Here is a 19,551-nt window from a genome sequence, read left to right on the forward strand (position 1 = left end):
CCCAAGTCCCCCAAGGGCTCACTTGTCTCCACCTTCCAGTCTTCCATTCAGTATTGTCTTTTGAGACCTGTCCTGCAGCTCTTCCAAACTGCAGCTCCTCTTCCAGCACCCCTGCCCGCTGGCCTTGCTTTGTTTTCGTATCCCTTATCACTATCTGACTTGCCTCATAATACATGTGTTTCTGATGTTTATTATTATTTTCTGTCTCCTGCCACTAGAATGTAAGCTGCAAGATCAGGAATCTGTGGCTTAGAGATGTAACCCACAGCTCTAAAACAGGGCCTGGCTCAAAGGAGGCACTTGATGAATCCCTAGTGAGTGAGTGAATGTGTGAGTGAATGAGTCAGTGAGTGAGTGAATGAATTAGTGAGGGAAGGAGGGAGTGAATGAGTAAGGGAGTGAGTGAGTGAATGAGTGAGGGAGTGAGTGAGTTAATGAGTGAGTGAATGAGTGAGTGAGTGAGGGAGTGAGTGAGTGAGTTAATGAGTCAGTGAATGAGTGAGTGAATGAGTGAGGGAGTGAGTGAATGAGTGAATGAGTGAGGGAGTGAGTGAATGAGTGAATGAGTGAGGGAGTGAGTGAATGAGTGAGTAAGGGAGTGAGTGAGTGAGTTAATGAGTGAGTGAATGAGTGAGGGAGGGAGTGAATGAGTGAGTGAGTGAATGAGTAAGGGAGTGAGTGAGGGAGTTAATGAGTGAGTGAATGAGTGAGTGAGTGAGTTAATGAGTGAGTGAATGAGTGAGTGAATTAATGAGTGAGTGAATGAGTGGGGGAGTGAACAAATGTGGGAATAAATGAGTAAGGGAGTGAGTGAGTGAGTTAATGAGTGAGTGAATGAGTGAGGGAGTGAATGAATGAGTGAATGAGTAAGGGAGTATGTGAGGGAGTGAATGAGTGAGTGAGTGAATGAGTAAGGGAGTGAGTGAATGAGTGAGGGAGTGAGTGAATGAGTAAGTGAATGAGGGAGTGAGGGAATGAGTGAGGGAATGAGTGAATGAGGGAGTGAATGAGTGAGTGAGTGAATGAGTAAGGGAGTGAGTGAATGAGTGAGGGAGTGAGTGAATGAGTAAGTGAATGAGGGAGTGAGGGAATGAGTGAGGGAATGAGTGAATGAGCAAATGAATAAGTGAATGAGTCAGTGTGTCAGTGAATAAGTGAGTGAATGAGTCAGTGACTGAGTCAGTGAGTGAATCAGTGAATGAATGAGTGAGACTCTCAAGACAGGAGTCACAGCTGTCAAGGGAGACTTGCCCCCTCCATTTCCTCACTCTCACACTCTAGTCCTTCCTCTAAAGACCATGCCTGGGAGAATGGAGAACCAGGATTGCTGGACTGGAGGGAGAGCTGCAGGTGGGCAGGGCAGCAGCGTGGGATGGGAGACCTTGAGGGCTGCAGTTGGGAGGAAAGAGAAGTCACTCCACACCAAACCCCCAGGTGACACAGTCCAACACAGAGGACTCAGCCAAGAGTGTAGCCACTCCGAAGAACGCATGGCCCAGAAGGGCTTACACACTTGCTAAGACAACCTTGTGAGATGCCTGGAATTTTAACAATACGATGGATCTGGAAAACTATGAAAAATTAGATTACTGTGCATCGCAGAATGCTGAGGTCCAGCGAGCTCTGAGCAGAAGCTTACCTTTTTCCTGTGGCAATAAGAGCCTTCTCTACACAGTGCCTCTGCTCAGGGTGCTCTGGTCTCTCTGTGGTTGGAGAGCAAACACAGCCCACGAAGGTGGCATTTCTGCATCATTTCAAAGTAATCAGACTAGAATCAGGGCTGAGATGTTCCTTTTGTTGCTCTTAGCACTTAATTTGATTTTATTTTGGCTTTGTTTTGGATTTGAGAGAGGTCCTTATGATTGATCAGAACCAGACATGTTTACTTCATGTCTGTACTTTCCAGAGGAAGGCAGGCAGCAGTGCTAGAGGAATGGCAGGCTCTCATTCTGCCCAGTACCCTGAACCCACACAGCCCATGAGTGGCAGAGGAGCTCAGAAACACCACTTCTGCATTAATTCATACATTTGATAAATAACGCTTGGTGCTCACCGGGTCGTGCACCAGCAAAGTGTCCACGTCCATGACATAACAGTTGGAAGGCGGAGCCCCGTCCTCCAGCTGCCCACAGACTGAGGAGTCTGCTGTCCCATAACGCCATCATCCACCAATGGAAGAGGTGCATGCACAGCGAAAGTGGCCAGCAGGAAGAGAGAGAAATGATGTCTGAAAGAGGGCAAGTGGAATTAACCAGCAGAGGGGCAGAAGGAGGAGAAGGAGGATGCTCCCAACAAAGATGTGTGGACATGAAAACACCGTGTTCAGGACCACGATGGTCTTAGAAGCTGTCAAGATCAGGACGAGTCCAGTGGTCCCCCGGCTCAGCTGCTCCTCTGTCATGAGTCGAGTCTGCCCGTGTGTTCTTCTGTGTCTGCGGCCCCAGCAGCAGCCTGTGTGTCTTCATGGCTAACCTCAAACCCCAATAACACATCCAGGCAAGCCATCAACCCATTCTTCAGAAAGCGGGGGCTAAAATGCAAGATGTTTAAAGGTATTTATTTAAGAGGTAATTTTACTTCGTGATGTATTTTTCGAGATGTGCCCATTCTGCTTTTCAGCGGCTCAGATAGCTGAACACCACAGTTCAGCCTCATTTGCAAGAACTGTTAACACCAAAAGCCGTTCCCTCTGCAATGCAGACACTCTGTAACGAAGGATGAGAAGACATTTCCTAACCGCTAGATTTCTGCCTGGGTACTTCACCCAAGGGCTTGCCTCAGGATCCAACTGGGAAAATATAAGGATATTTATTTTGCTTTCTGCTGCCGTCTGTGACCTGATACTGCCAGCAGATCTTTTATTTTTATTTTTTTTTAAAGTAAACACCTGTCATCCCACTACTGTCCCCAGGGTCTTCAGTGGCCTGCTGGAGCAGGACCATCTGCTGACAGTAAGTGTGGAAACAGTGGAGGTGTGGGCTGCTGCCTTTTAATTTAGCTTCAGAGATGAGCAAGTGAATGTCTACACGGGAGCCATTCCTTCTGAAGGCCAGCTCTGCTTGACGAGCTGAGTAAGAAGCCACGAGTTAATGATCGACTACAAACCTCTGCAGAGGATACAGTAGAGGCCAGCGATAGAAGCTGTGTTGGTTTTTCCCCCATGGCTGAAGCATGCTGAGAACACAGAATTAGCACGAACCCAAAAAACGCTTCGTAAAAGTTAATCACTGCAGACAGCACAAGCCAGTCTGAGGACGGCTCCCAGCCCAGCCTGGCGTCCCTCGCAGGGGGACCCAGGGAACCGCAAATATTTTTACAGGCAGCGAATGATGATGCTGGAGACACACAGTCATCGGGGAGAGGAACATCTTTGTTTCTGGAACTCTGTCCAGAGCCTAGACCCTTAGTGTCGCACTGACCCTTATTATCACTGCTATTGGTTATTAATGATCAATACTAGTAACTCATGTTTATGTTCTTTGCACAGTCTGAAACCCTTCCAAGCACATCATTAGCTGTCATGCTCTGAGATGGGAGAGACTTGTAGAGGAGACTGAGGCACAGGACAATGAGAAGCTCGAGGTCGCTCGGTGATCTGGCAGCACGTGGGGTGTGCCCTGAACTTGGCTGTTGTGTGTCCTGGCAGGAGCAGAGGGTGGGTTCCGGGTCTTCAGTCCACTGTGGTCTTGCCCACAAGTGGAGTATTTGCAGAGTATGGCGCAGAGTGGTTTGGGGGTTTGGGAGCTGTAGGCTGCAGGTCAGGGCCTCACAGCACAGGTGTCTCCATGCAGCTGTTGCTCCCATTGCCAGTAGCGAGATTTCTATCCTTTTATGCCTACATTATATACACCAGAAGCACTTCCCCTTCAGGGAACGCAGCACGGACTCTGTGCGACGAATCATCCCCCTTTGGTTCAGCAGCTTTTAAGTCCAGGTGCTTCTTCTGTTGGACCCACCTACAGCCGGGTAAACCGCAGGCACAGTCCTGCTCCATGAGCCACTGACCTGTCACACCCATCCTGACGCTTTGAAAATCGTTTCGATTCTTCCTGCGGCACTTTCCATCCTGTCTTCTGGTCTGCATAGTTTTGCGTTACTATTTTAGGAATAATCTATAAATGTGCCCTTTGCCTTATTGGAGCGTATTAATTCCAAAATGCCTGAAGCCAAAACTGTCTGCAGAAGGCAGATGTTAGGGTCTGAGACCCCAAATTAGCACCTGTTTCCTATGTCATCACCCAGTTACCGTTTTTCTGTTGCTCTCTCTCTCCTCTTCTCACTTAGCTGAAGGTCTTTAGTATAAATAGAATCCTGATGGGCCTGCTCCGGGCTTCCTCACGTGTGCTTGTTTCCTGTGAAATTCGTTTCAGCACTGTGGCCACACTGTGTCATTCTGACATCTTGGGACAAATGAGATGATTTTAAATGTGCTGGCGAATTTGATCAAGAGACTGCATTTTCTCTCTGTCAGTTTTGGCATGAATTATCCCAGAGTCTCAGGAAGGGGGGGGATCCAGGGCAGAACTGCTAGTGTCTGTCTCACCAAGCTCAGAATCCCAGGCGAGATGCTGCTGCTGTTTCACTCTCAACACAACCCTGCCTGCAGTGATTTACATACAAAGCAAGAGGCCAGATGACTTCTCCCCCAAAGCCTCAAACCCATTCTTAGGTTTGCATATGGAAAGAAAAAGCATACATAGTAATAACACATATTAGCAACTTCCAAATGTTTATGTAGCATCAGGAAGACATTGATCCATCGGCCTTTAAGATTGCTGCAAGCCTCGAGGAAGCCGTCCAATGGCCAAAGTGACTGACTCCAGTTAGCCCCAGGCGGCCTGCACAGAACCTCACTGTCTGGCCCAGACCACAGTGAAAACGCAGCAGCTTCTGGCAGATGGGGCATGGTGGTCTGGAGGCCCCAGTGAACAGGCTGTGTTCACAGCCACAGTTGGCACATGGACTCATGTTACAGGGTAGACAGTTGCCTGAAGGCTCCTGTGGCACAGAAGGCAGGCCCTGGCCCTCGGCAGGCGCTCCGTCCACTCTCACACGAATGCCTCCCTCTGGTCTTGCTGGGGTCTGTGAGCTGAAAGCCTGGGCTCACAGCTGAGGGGTGGAAAGCACGGGAAAGCAGAGGCGGGCTCCCTCCTGCCGCCATGTGAGGAGGAGCTGTTGGTGTTGTACAAAAGTGCTGCAGGACCACCTGGGCTCAGGATCTCCTCACTGGGCATCCCGGGTGACTCCCAGCACTGGGCTAGGCACAGATGTGGCAGAGCACAGGGGATGTTTGAGCCCTGCCACCAGGCGCAGTGTCCTGGGATGGAGGGAACGGCTACCTGACTTCGCAGCAGACACTTCGTATTAAAGGAGTGGGATGGCCTCAGCCCAGAGGAGGTCACAGCAGTACCAGTGCTGGGCTGTGATCTGACTCAGAAGGCGAGAAGGTGACAGCCTCTGGGCGTGAGCCTCCCGAGTCGGGGTGGTCAGAGATAGAGCCTGTGCCTTCCTGGACAGCTGGTGTGAAGCGAGGCTGTGGTGCGTGCCCCATGGGTGGATGAGGAGGGTGAAGGATGTGGCCTGCAGGAAGCCAGGCAGAGCCTGCAGCCCTGCCACACCGGGGTTTCCATGGGGAAGGGAAGAGGTTCCAAGGACAGTGGCCAGTCACCTCAACATCCAGTCCTCCTTGAAGAAGCTGGTTGACGTTACACTTTCGAGGGTTGGAGCAGAAACAAGACAGGAAGGGTGAGAGAGAGAAGGAAGCAGGCAGGGCCAGGGTCTCCCCGCTTCAGCCTGGGTGGCACCTGTGCGATGCTGTGTGGTGGCGCTGTTATGGGTGGGTGGGTTCTGCACACCCTGGCCTCCACCCCCTGGGATCTCGCAGCAGTCAAACAGCTGTGGCGGCCAGCAGTGTCTTTGGGCACTGCCAAATGTCCCAGTGGGGGCAAAACCCCTCCACGAAGAAGCACTGGGCACCAGGCTCTGGGGATGTTTTATCAGAGGCTGTGGCGGGGTAGGGGCAGGGGTGGGCAAGATGGGTCCCCAGGGTGATGGAGGAAGAGCTGGCATGGAGGAGAGGAGCCAGAGGGGCCATGTGGGCCCCTGTGTTCCAGAGCTAAATACTTCACAGTAGAATTAATACATGACAACCAGTTTGTATTTTATTTTGTTTTTAATGGAAATCTCTTGTGTAAATAAATTCCTCCTCATAATAAAAGCAGGCCTGGCTCTGTGCTGGATTGAGCTAGCGTGTGCTCTCTCTCTTTCCATCTCCCTCTCTTTCTTATCCCCCTCCCCTTCCCTCTCTCTCCTCCCCACTCCGTCTCTTTCTCCCCCGCCCCCTCTCTCTCCCCCCCTCTCTCCCTGTCTCTCTCTCCATCTCCCTCTCTCATCCCCCTCTCCCCCCTCCCCTCCTCCCCACTCTATCTCTTTCTCCCCCGCCCCCTCTCTCTCTCCCCCTCTCTCCCTGTCTCTCTCTCTCTCCATCTCCCTCTCTTTCTTATCCCCCTCCCCCTCCCTCTCTCTCCCCTCCTCCCCACTCCATCTCTTTCTCCCCCGTCCCCTCTCTCTCCCCCTCTCTCCCTGTCTCTCTCTCTCTCCATCTCCCTCTCTTTCTTACCTCCCTCCCCCTCCCTCTCTCTCCCCTCCTCCCCACTCCATCTCTTTCTCCCCTGCCCCCTCTCTCTCTCCCCCTCTCTCCCTGTCTCTCTCTCTCTCCATCTCCCTCTCTTTCTTACCTCCCTCCCCCTCCCTCTCTCTCCCCTCCTCCCCACTCCATCTCTTTCTCCCCCACCCCCCTCTCTCTCCCCCTCTCTCCCTGTCTCTCTCTCTCTCCATCTCTCACCCTCACTCGCTCTCACACAGAGGGAGCATGTGATTTTGACTTCAGCAGGATTCTTAATAGCCCGGCTCTCAGGACTCTCTGGGTAGCGAACGAGCTGCACCGGCCTGTTCGTGGCACCCGATGGCCTGGACGTGCCCGCTCAAGAGACTTCCTCGGGCAAGCACGTGCGTCCAGGGAGATTATTCCCACCTGTCCTGTGCCTCACTGCAGAAAGGAGCATCTTTTCATTTCTGAAAATGGCTTGAAGAGTAACTCAGTGCCTGATGGAAACTATGCACCCAGGGCAGGAAATGGCCAAATAATTCGGGGCTGAATTCAATCCTGTTTCTCCTCTGATGGCTCCCGTGTGCACGCCCTGAGCTCTTGTAAATCAGGGCACATCCTGCTGCCTGATAAGCCCCCGTGGGAGCTCGGGGGCGTCGGTTGGCACCTGGCCCTCCTGCAGTAGCTGTGGGTCCTGGTTGCTGACCTGGACTCTGACCCAGGTGCTCCCGGATAAGCAGAGCAGGGTGTGCCCCAGGTGGGACCCAGACATCAGATGCCTTCCTCCCTCCTCCCTCCTCTCCCTTCCCGTTGGGCCTCATCGGAGGAGGTGTTGAAATTTGCTTTCCAATGTCCTTGAGAGATGTAGAACAGGTTTCAGCTGGAGTCACTATGTCCATTTTCCAGAGCTGCGTGGCCATGAGGGTCCCTGACTCCAGAAGGTCACGCACAACTGCCCAGGAGAGGACCCCAGGCTAGATGTTTTCCGCGAACGCCGCAGGGACCCTCGCCAGGCAGGATTAAGGAAACCCCGTGCTCAGTAGGGGCAAGACCCAGCCTGGCCCTGCCCTGCCGCTGCCCTACCAACTACCAGGCTGGCCCCTCGGCACACTAGCATGGCCTGTGCCTTCTGTCATCAGGGTGATTTGACTAAACTCAGCGTCCTCTACTGAATCTGCCCAGCTCAGCCTTCTGGTCAGGCCCCAGGCCCCAGCCTCCCTCCAGTGCCCCTCCCCCTCCCCACTTCTCTCAGCACTGGGCTCCCCCAGTTCCCTCTGTCTAAGCACCACCTACAGCATCACCCACCTGAGGACCACGCCAGGTTCCAGATACCTGTGCGTTGTTTCCTTACATTGAATTATCCCAATAGAATGTGTTGTTGCCCTAGAGGATTGGAAACAACACATCTCAGCTTTGGAAAGCTTTGTCAGGCCGGCAGCTCTGAGACCGGAGCACGGAGGGCTGTGGACTTTCTGTGCCTTCTGTCCAAGGTCCTGTTTGGGAAATAAGTCTGGGCCCAGAGGGGGCCGTGGGTAGGGCTGGTTCTCTGAAGATGCAGGCGTCCTCCTGTCGAGGAGCCTGGGCACCCTCATTCTGACACCCAAGGCAGGTTTCTGGCAGAGGTGCCAAGGACCCCAGAGCGCAGGCCCTGAGACACTGGCGAGAGAGCACCCTGGGGTGGATCTGGGTCGGCCGTTGTTACAGTGTCCCGCAGAGCTGAAGTTCCATGGTGCTAGCCCCAAAGTCCCAGGGCAGGGAGGAGAGAGCCACACAGCCTCTTCACTGCCGTCCCCAGTGGGGGCAAGTGGTGGCTGTCCTCTATGATTTTACCTGGAAAAAAAGATTCTACTACCAAGAAGAAACTAGAAAACTGTTGCCCTAAAATGAAGAACACTTGGCATGTCCCCAAACCCTCATACCTCAAACTATGCCTTTTTGATATCTTTCTATAATACATAGTTATTATTTATGCTATATTATCTATAATACTGCACATATTCATATATTTTATATGTCATCTATATTTCAGAGTATTTAGAAATCCCTTGTAATCCACAAGGCCGATGCAGTCTGTGATAAGAACGTCCTTCCCTCCCCACAGCAGGTTTCTCTGTCCCCAGTGTTCTGTGGCGTTGTCTGTGCATTCTCAGTGCCCTGTCTTGCTTTCCTTGTATTAATAGAAGCTGTTCCGGAAGGAGATCAAGCCACCATTCAAACCAGCAGTGGGCAGGCCTGAGGACACCTTCCACTTTGACCCCGAGTTCACAGCACGGACGCCCACAGGTGTGTGCAACAGTGGTTCCCTCTGTCGGTGGCTTCTCCCACCTTACCCCTTAGGGACTGATATCTAGGAACAAGAGATTCCCATGCTTAAGAATTGTTTTCATGGAAAATAACTGTCCATTCTGTTTGGTTTTTTTGTTGTTGTTGTTTTCTCTGCTCAGTGATAAAGATTTAAGTGATAGCCCCAATTCTCTGTTGTTCCCTACGCAACCTCCACCTTGGAAATGATGAAGGTGTCCTATGGATTCTCTTAGTGCAAGTCACCAGTCCAGTTACTTCCTGTGTCAGAGAGACACACAGCAAGAGCAAGAAGAGAAACTGGAGGCAATTAAAATCCCTCTTTCAATTAAAAGTGCATTTACAGAGAGGGAAGGCTGTCAGTTATGTATGTAGATTTGTGAGCTATAGATATTATTCATGCAAAAAACAGAAACCCATTTGAAAAGTTGTATCAGCTACTAAATAGCATAGCAAATGGATGCATAAATTTGGTCTCCTGGTGTGTCTGAAATTACTCTTGGGGTCTAGCAAATTTCATCAGAACTCGTCAGCTCCCTTTAAAAGTTATCTTTTTTGGGATATTAATGAATTAAAGTTTGCTTTTTTATATGGTAATTATCCTGGTCTGATAGCACTGTCATAACAAAATACTATAGACTGGGTGGTTTAAACAACAGTCATTTATTTTCTCACAGTCTGGAGGCTGGAAGTCCAAGTTCAAGATACCAACAGGGTTGGTTCCTGGTGAGGGCTCTCGCCTTGACTTGCGGACGGCTGCCTTCTTGCTGTGTCCCCACATGGCCTTTATTCTGTGTGTGCAAAGACAGCAAGATTGATCTCTGGTGTCTCTCTGTCTTCTTATAAGGACACTAGTCCTCTTGGATTAGGGCCCCACACTTTTATCCTCAGTTAACTTCAGTTATTCTCTTAAAGGGCTATATTAGTCTGTTTTCACACTGCTGATAAAGACATACCTGAGACTGGGCAATTTACAAAAGAAAGAAGTTTAATGAATCCACAGGGCTGAGGAAGCCTCACAAACATGGTGGAAGGCAAGGAGGAGCAAGCCCCATCTTACATGGATGGCAGCAGGCAAAGAGAGCTTGTGCAGGGAAACTCCCCTTTTTAAAACCTTCAGATCTCATGAGACTCATTCACTATCATGAGAACAGCACAGGAAAGACCCGCCTCCATGATTCAGTCATCTCCCGCCAGGTCTCTCCCACAAACACATGGGAATTATGGAGGCTACAAGATGAGATTTGGGTAGGGACACAGAGCCTGAGATTTGGGTGGGGACACAGAGCCAAACCATATCAAGGTCTTGTCTCCACATACAATTACACTGGGGGGTAGGGCCTTAACATTTGAACTTGGGAAGGACATAATTCAGTCCACAACACTAACAGTATGCTGGTTATGTACAAAACCATCCACAAGCTCCTTCTGTAGACATAAGCAGGACAAGTCCTGAGAGAGCTGGTGACCAGGCTGCATTTTGGATCTACAGGGATTTGCTGTATTTTTTCTCACTGCTTTTGAATCTGAAATTTTCTCATTTTTTAAAAGATAATCAGGAAGCAAATAGATGGTCAACCACAAAATGTCAAGTAGATGAAGTTAGAGAATCCACTTTGTTCCTCCAGATTCAGGCTGTTGATGAAATCCCTGTTTCCCATACCCAGATGAGTACATTGAGGTGGGTGTGAGCTTGTGCAGATAGGGAGGGTCGTGGGGCTTTTAGTGGGACTTTTGATGGGCCTAGGCCAGGTCCTGACCCAGGCTACATTGGTACCAAGAACAGGAAGAAAGCTGATTCCGGGCACTGTTAACTAGGGAGTCATGCCACTGACTGTTCAATTACTTCTTTTGGGTCCTCCTGCAGTCCCCAGGTAGAATTAAAACTGTCATTGTAGCTTTGGTTCATCACTGATTCATGATGTAATGAGGCTGCCTTGGAAAACATTTCTGGGTCTGCTCTCTCCAATAAGTGATTGTGGGATTTTCACCTCACCCCATTCTCAGCTTCCTTAGAAAGTATTTGTGCGTTGGGGTTGGTCCTTCCCATTGACAAAATTAACCCAGTTCACAGAACAGGATTACTTTTCAGTTTCTGAGTTTGAAAAGAGGGGGCAGGATTTGGGGATTCCATCCTGACTCTGCCCACAGGTCATCCAAGCAAGTCATGATATTTCTCAACCTATTGTTGACCTGAATGTAAGAGGAGCTCAGAGGAAATTAGGTCTGACCACGAGATCATTGTCCCTGAGTCCACAAGGACCATATGGTCCCTAACAGAATGCACACACGTCTTCGGGAGGTGCTCCCGTGTGGGGCTGTGTGTTTAAAATGTGGAAAGAAAGTCTATGTTTGTGCTGCTTGGTAAGAAAATGTTAGTACAGTCAACTCTGATATTCACATGAACATGCCTTTTATATTATCCGTGAAGAATTTAAACCTCAACCTAGTTGGCCAGTGGAAGCAGAAGCTTTTTTTGAGCATCTAGAGAATTCCATTTTATTTTAACAATAGCCTGAGGAAAACATAATTAGACACATTGTACTCCAATGCTATTCAGAATTGGCTTTTTTATTCCTTAGTGTTTCTAGTTCTCCAATCAGTTTCACTGAATTTATCCCACCACCGTTTGCCTTTGAGGTAGGTAGTAATTGACGTGCTAAAGACACATTAAACTCATTCTGATTTGTATAGGAGGGTAGGATTTTCTAAGCATGTGAGCTGAGCACATGGCTGGGTGAATGAGCAGCTGTAGAAATGTGACTCTGAAGCAATGGATAAGCTACAAATCCTTTACTGGACACACAATGGGAATTTCTTGTAGTTAGGCTTTTTGTCTTTTCTTAAACTTCAGCCAGTGCTCAAGCTGGTTTCTATTCCCTGATCACACGCTGACTGCCCATTGAAGCATGCCACTTAGCCGGAGATGCCAATCTAAGATTTAAAACTGATCAGGCAGACTCCACACATCAGGAAATATCTACAGGACCATGAGAGGTTATTTGTAATTATTGTAATTCTACATCTCCTTTTATCTAACTCACATTTTTGCTCTTCTTAAATACTGTGCTGAAAATCAGCATCCCTCAGGTGATTATAAAGTACTTAAATTCTATTTAGGCCACCTATCATTTCCTTACTAGCTAGCCACAACGACCAAATGTCAGCCTCTTAACTTTCAGTGAAGACCCACTTGGCCTTCAGTAGATTGCTGTTACTCTTACCCTTTCCACAGGCTCTCCTTGGTCTATGTGGGGAGAGGCATAAGTTCTCTGGCCACGGAAGGTTGTGGCTGTGTCTTCCATGCCTCTTGGTTGGTTAGAAGACATTGCTTGCTGGAATTACAGATTTTCCATTCACCAATGAAACTGTATCTGTCAAGTTAACGTGGCCTGTGCCCCCACCCCGCACACACTCCTCCACAGGCTGTAAATTAGACTCCCAATCCTTGCCCAGCACTTCACACTCTTGTGGCTCCCGCGGATTCCCTAGAATAAGCTCAAACTCTGAGTCTAAGTCCCTAAGGGAGGACATTAAAGTGCCTCCAGGTTTGAAGATTTCTTAAACCATGATGTAGCCGTGTGTATTTCATTTTTCTGGGGGAGAATCTGCGGCCCATGGTAGCTCAGGGCATCTTTGGGAGGAGGCAGACCTCAAAGCCAGACTTTGTGCAGAGAGCAAACCCGGCATAGCAGGAGCACCTCCTCCTCCAGCTGCTCCATGTAATGGGAAGCAGAGCCGCTCAGAGCTTCTCTGCCGGGTCGCACTACAGAATTTCAGTTTCAAAAAACCACTCAGTGTGCCTTCGGTTTTTTAATGACGCTTTGCTAGTCTGGTGCGTTTATTTCCAAACACAGCCAACTCTGGTCACTTTAGTCCAGGGGTCGTGTGGGCACCTACCAGAGGTGACTGTGAAGGCCCCTTTGTTGGCCCCTTTGAGGGCCGACACCTGGCTCTGACTGCCTCTAGGTTCAGGACACTGAAGGTGAGTGCGGGTCCATGAAGCTTCTTATCCCAGGAAAAGCACCAGTGGGGTGCTGGGTCATCCGTCTGCCCACGGCCTCGCCCCCACTGGCACCAGAGGCCCACATGACTTGGGGCCTGGCTCCTGGGCTTTGGAGCAGCTGCCCTCATAACTGTTGCCTCAAAATATGATGCTAAGAAACAAAAAACATGTTCTCTGCAGCTGCCTCCCAGCCCCACACACCTGCCGCACCGTGAGGAGATAAAACAGAACTAGGTGCACTTTTTTCCTTTCAAAGTACAGCAACTAAAAGTGCAAAGAGGCAAAGGCCTGCAGGTAGAGAATTCTAGAATATACAAATACACACCTATACGTACATGGAGTCTTAAAAGATATATAAATAAGAATGTTTAAATTTCTACATATGTGTGTTTTCAGGAAAAATTACATATTGTGTTTTCATATATTATAAATATATGTATTATATAATATAGTATTCTATTTTAATGTAATATATATTCTATTTTAATATATTAATCTATTCTGTTATCTTATTCTATTTTATATATATATTAATATATATTTAATTTTTTAAATAATGTTTGGGTTCTTCATATTGTTCAACAGCTATTTGCTTTTTTGAATTTGACAAACGATTAGGAAGCCATGTCTCTGTCAGTCCATGCAGCTGTAGCTCGTTCTGATGGCCCTGGTCTCACTGGCAGGACTCACACAGCAATCATTACAAAGCATACTGACACAGATGGGCCACTGTTGAGCATGACCATGATTATTTTAGTGAGGAGTATTTAGTGTCTCCTTTTTCTTTTCTGTAACATGTATCACTGAAACAGACTTTTTCTACATTTATGTCTAACTACTTTGGGATTTCTTTGTTTGCTTTTTTGTTTTATTTTGTTTTGTTTTGTTTTGAGACAGAGTCTCACTCTGTCGCCCAGGCTGGAGTGGCGTGGCTTAGTCTTGGCTCACCGCAACCTCCACCTCCCAGGTTCAAGCAATTCTCCTGCCTCAGCCTCCTGAGTAGCTGGGATTACAGGCACCTGACATTATGCCCGACTAATTTTTGTATTTTTAGTAGAGACAGGGCTTCACCGTGTTGGTCAGGCTGGTCTTGACCTTGTGATCCGCCCACCTCAGCCTCTCAAAGTGCTGCAATTACAGGTGTGAGCCACCATGCCCAGCCTGTTTTATTTTTTATTTATGTAAGTGTCAGAGGTACGGATGTAGTTTTGTTCATGGGTAAAGTGCATAGTGGTGAGGGCTGAGCTTTTGGTGTAACCATCACCTGAGGAGTGTTCATTGTACCCGTTAAGTAATTTCTCATCCCTCACCTTCTCCCACCCTTCCACGTCTCCATTCTCTATCCCTCCACATTTGACGTCCACGTGCAGACATTATTTAGCACCCACTTATGAGTGAGAACATGCGATGTTTGACTTTCTGTGTTTGAGTTGTTTCACTTAAAATAATGGCCTCCATTTCCATCCATGTTGCTGCAAAAGACATGGCTTCATTCTTTTTTATGACTAAATAGTATTCCATTGTGTATATGTACCACATTTTCTTTATCCAATCACCTATTGATGGACACTTAGGTTGATTCCATGACTTTGTGATTGTGAGTAGTGCTATAGTAAGCTTGCAAGTGCGGGTGTCTTTCTGAGACAATGATTTCTTTTCCTTTGGGCAATGCCCAGCAGTGACATTGCTGCATCGAATGGAGTTCCATTTAGTTCTTTGAGACATCTCCATACCGGTTTTTCATGGAGGTTGTCCTAATTTATATTCCCACCACCTTTCTCCACATCCTCACCCTCGTCTGTTATTTTTTTTGACTTTTTAGTAATAACCATTCTGACTGATATAAAGTGATATCTCATTGTGGTTTTCATTTGTATTTCTCTGATGATTAGTGATCTTCAGCATTTTTTATACGCTGTTTGGCCACTGGCCATCTGTATATCTTCTTTTGAAAAATGTCTATTGATGTCCTCTGGTCAATTTTTAATGGAGTTATTTATTTTGTTGTTGTTGTTGAGTTGTTTGAGTTCCTTGTAAATTCTAGATATTACTCCCCTGTCAGTTGCATACTTTGCAAATATTTTCTCCCATTCTGCAGGTTGTTTATTCATTCTGTTGATTTCTTATGCTGGTCTTAAAAGACTTTTTCTTTTTCTTTCTTTCTTTTTTTTTTTTTTTTTTTTTTTTTTTTGAGATGGAGTCTCTGGAGTCTCATTCTGTCACCTAGGCTGGAGTGCAGTGGCACGATCTCAGCTCACTGCAACCTCCACCTCCCGGGTTCACACAATTTTCCTGCCTCAGCCTCCCGAGTAGCTGGGATTACAGGCACACACCACCACACCTGGCTAATTTTTAAAATATTTTTAGTAGAGACAGGGTTTCACTATGTTGGCCAGACTGATCTTGAACTCCTGACCTTGTGATCTGCCCACCTCAGCCTCCCAAAGTGCTGGGACTACAGGTGTGAGCCACCACGCCTGGCCCTGAAAAGACTTTTGAAGTATTTGCCTAGACCCATGTCCAAAAGAGTTTTCCCTAGGATTTCTTCTAGTATTTTCATTGTTTCAGGTCTTTCATCACTTAAGTCTTTAATCTCTTAGTTGATTTTTGTATATGGTGAGACATAGGGGTCCAATTTCATTCTTTTGCTTATGACAAACTAATTTTCCCAGTATCATTTATTGAAAAGAGTGTCCTTTCCCCACAAAGTTTTTGTCAACTTTGTGGCTTTATTTCTGGGTTTTCTATCCTGTTCCATTAATCTGTGTGTCTATTTTTATACCAGTACCATGTTATTTTGGTTACTATATCATTGTGATATAATTGAAGTCAGGTAATGTGATGCTTCTAGTTCTAGCTTTGTTCCTTTTGCTTAAAAGTGCTTTGGCTATTCAGGCTCTTTGTTGGTTCCATGTTAACTTTAGTATTGTTTTTTCTAATTCTATGAAAAATGACATTGGTTTTTTGATAGAGATTGCATTGAATCTGTAGATTGCTTTGGGTGATATGTTCATTTTAATGATATTAATTTTTCTGATATATGAGCATGTGCTGTTTTTCCATTTGTTTGTGTCCTCTACAATTTGTTATTACTGTGCACTTTTGAAAGTAATTCTGTAGGATAAATTCCTAGATGTAAAGTTGTCTTCAGAGGACATGCAAATTTTAAAGTTAGCTTTAAAAGTTACCTTGACTTTCCAAAAGATTATGCCAGTTATGCTCCCTCCTACAATTATAAGAGTGTCCACCCCCTAGCCAAACCCAGATGCAATTGATTTCTTTCATTTTTGTTAATGCATTAGGCAAAAGTGTTATCCTATTTAAATATGTGTATGCTCACTCCTTAGAGAGATTGGGCATCTTTTCATGCCTATGGTAGCTGTCAGAATTCCTTCCTTTGAGTATTTTGCTCTTTTCTCATTGATCTCTGGGAGCTTTTGGGCAATAGAGAGTTTAGCCTCTCATCTGTTATGTATGATGCAGATTTTTTTTCCCCATGAGGCATTTATCCTTTTGTTTTTCTTAATGATAAACTTGAAATGGGATCAGTCTCATGGCAGTCATGCTTTTGAACACGGATCTTACAGAGATCAGAAAAATCTTAATGGAAGGGAATTCCTCCTTTTGTACTCTGCCTTGCTGTGGACAGGAGCAACAATGCCCAAATGTCCTTGAAGAGCAGAGCACGTGCACAGCACACACGCAGTTATGCAGCTGTGGGCACAGGGTGGGACCTGTGGAACCTAGAGACCAGATGCTAAGGATATAGGATTCATGTTCACTGACAATTCCATCCTGAGGTCATTGGTGCCTTCTTAATTGAGTCTGGAGTGGAGAGGGGTGGAGGACTGTGGTCAAGAATATAGAGTAAATCCAGAAGTTAGCAAACTAAAAGATGCCATCAATGATAATCCTAAAGTTTTTGTTCTGGGTATTTTTGCCATTTAAAAATCAGATCATTAGCACGACCCAAAAGAAAGTAGTTTCATCTGGTTCAGCATTTCTACATGTGTGTTTTACCTTTTCCTCCAACACAGGCATACACCACGCGCACATACACACACATGCACACATGAATTGCATACACATACCACATACACACACACTATCGCTTCACCCCAGGGTCACCCAGCTTTCATGGCATCTGAACTCTGCCCCTGTCACCTGCAGACTCTCCTGGTGTCCCCCCGAGTGCAAATGCTCATCACCTGTTTAGAGGATTCAGCTTTGTGGCCTCAAGCCTGATCCAGGAGCCCTCACAGCAAGATCTGCACAAAGTCGCAGTTCATCCAATTGTACAGGTAACTGTGTTTGCCTGCAGTGGGTTGGGGGCAAGAGGGCACTTGGATGATGGGTGACTCTGGTGTTCCCTGTGACCTCAGTCACCCGGGGGTTGGGTGCTTAGGATGGGTGGACTTTAATCACCAATTCTTCTTCCCTCGCACTTCCCATTGTTCTGAGTGTCTGCCATGATGGTCCCTCATGGTGGTCCCCCATGGTGGTCCCCATGATGATCTCATGTGGTGCTCCTTCATGGTGGTTCCTGTGATGGTCTCACATCGTGGGCCCCCATGGTGGTTTCCAATGGTGGTCCCTGTGACGGTCCCCATTGATACTCCCCATGGTAGCCTCCTGTGGTGGTCCCTGTGGTGGTCCCCATGGTGTTCCCTGGGGTGGTCCCCTGTGGTGGTCCCTGTGGTGATCTCCCTGGTGGTCCCTATGGTGGTCCCCGTGGTGATCTCCCTGGTAGTCCCTGTGGTGGTTCCCATGGTGGTCCCTGTGTTGTCTCCGTGGTGGTCCCTGTGGTGGTCTCTCATGGTGGTCCCTGAGGTGGTATTCATGGTGGTTCCCATGGTGGTCACTGTGGTGGTCTCTGTGGTGGTCTCCCATGGTGGTGCCCATGGTGGTCTCCCTGTGGTGGCCCTGTGGTGGTTCCCTTGGTACTCCCTGTGGTAGCCTCTCGTGGTGGTTCCCATGATGGTCCTTGTGGTTGTCCCATGGTGGTCCCCATGGTGGTTCCCATGGTAGTCCCTGTAATGGTTCCCATGGTGATCTCCCTGGTGTTCCCTGTGGTGGTTCCCATGATGGTCCCTGTGGTGGTTCCTATGGTGGTCCCTGTAGTGGTCTCTGTGGTGGTCTCCCATGGTGTACTGAGCCCTTGCTCTTACCCTACTTGGCATTTGTCTTAAAGAGGGAAGGTAAAGCCCTGGGAAGAATGTCACTATGGTGTCTATGGCCAGAGACTGGAGCATCTTCACTGTGTGTGAGTCCAGCCAGGACCCTAGGATAGCAGTTTAATTTGTGGGTATCATTTTCCCATGATGAAATGTAATCTTTGGGAGGTCTTTGGAAGGTGATATTTTTATAATGAGTTTCTCGCCTAATAAATGTAACCAGAATACAGAGAATTCTAAGGGATTAAACTTAATTAAACTTAATTCTAATTATGATTAAACTTATTTAAGAATTAAGTCCGGGTAAGTTGGATGGCATTGGATTTCCATCCTATTTCCTTCCCTGTGGCCTTTGGAGAAATACAGGTGTGGAAAGTGGAAGTTGTGACAGAGCAGGCTGCCATGGGTGGCTTTCAGAGCAGGTGGGTGCGGCTGCTGTATGCAGGTCAGAGCAGGTTGTGACTTGGACACTATGGAGTCAGATTTCCAATGAGATGTTTCCATCCAGAGCCTTGCTCTGCACACAGGCATTGGAGCCACACACCCAGTAGTTGCCAGCACTTGCTTTTCACTTTCAGATTCTCCTGCTCTCAGATCTTTGCGAGAAACATACCAGCCAGTGGGCACAGAATGGCCTGGTGTCTAAAAGTTAAGAGTCATAGCCCAAGGAATCAGAGAAGTTGAGATTTAGGTCGAGAACATCACTAAGTAACTCTGCAGCCTTGGGCGGGGGGACCCTTGAGCTCCTGGGCTCCAGACACTCGGGTTCACAGTCGGCACTTCTCTTCGCCCCACATTCTGTGTGAGTGTAGCTGCCTCATCCCCTCATGTGAGGGTTCCAACAGCTCTTCTTCTCTCGGTCCCTCTGCAGCAGTTACACGGGAACAACATCCACTTCACCGATGGCTACGAGATCAAGGAGGACATCGGGGTGGGCTCCTACTCAGTGTGCAAGCGATGTGTGCATAAAGCCACTGACACAGAGTACGCTGTGAAGGTAAGGCAGGCTGCTGAGTGCGCAGGGCCCTGTGTGAGTGCAGCACGTGGGAGCACATATGGTACGTGGGAGCATGGAGCATAGGAGCATAGCAGGGCCCTGTGTGGGTATAGCGCATGGGAACACGTATGGTACATGAGAGCATAGAGCATAGGAGCACAGCAGGGCCCTGTGTGAGTGCAGCGCATGGGAGCACATATGGTACGTGGGAGGACGGAGCATAGCAGGGCCCTGTGTGAGTGCAGCGCGTGGGAGCAGGGAGCATAGGAGCACAGCAGGGCCCTGTGTGAGTGCAGCGCGTGGGAGCACATATGGTACGTGGGAGCACAGAGCGTAGGAGCACGGCATATGTGCTCGTGTGCTCAGCTGTGCAGTGACTCCAGCAGGAACACCTGAGCCTGAGTGAACATTCTCTCTATTTGCCATTTTCCAAGCTCTGATATGATGGAGTTCAGTTTGCTTTGAT

At 48.0% G+C, this 19,551-nt stretch overlaps 1 protein-coding gene across 7 annotated transcripts in view; it reads left to right on the top strand.

Annotated features, from left to right (window-relative positions):
- Nucleotides 1–19,551, top strand: part of LOC105487633 (ribosomal protein S6 kinase A2) — a 460,596-nt gene that overhangs the window by 406,734 nt on the left and 34,311 nt on the right. For all 7 annotated transcript variants that reach the window (XM_071096223.1, XM_071096222.1, XM_071096225.1 and 4 more), the window contains 3 exons: nucleotides 8,788–8,890; nucleotides 17,085–17,215; nucleotides 18,960–19,085. In XM_071096223.1, the coding sequence (XP_070952324.1) occupies nucleotides 8,788–8,890; nucleotides 17,085–17,215; nucleotides 18,960–19,085 (360 nt within the window). The remainder of the gene's footprint in view (nucleotides 1–8,787; nucleotides 8,891–17,084; nucleotides 17,216–18,959; nucleotides 19,086–19,551) is intronic.

This window comes from Macaca nemestrina, chromosome 5 (assembly GCF_043159975.1).
Source record: "Macaca nemestrina isolate mMacNem1 chromosome 5, mMacNem.hap1, whole genome shotgun sequence".
NCBI classification, from domain to species: domain Eukaryota; kingdom Metazoa; phylum Chordata; class Mammalia; order Primates; family Cercopithecidae; genus Macaca; species Macaca nemestrina.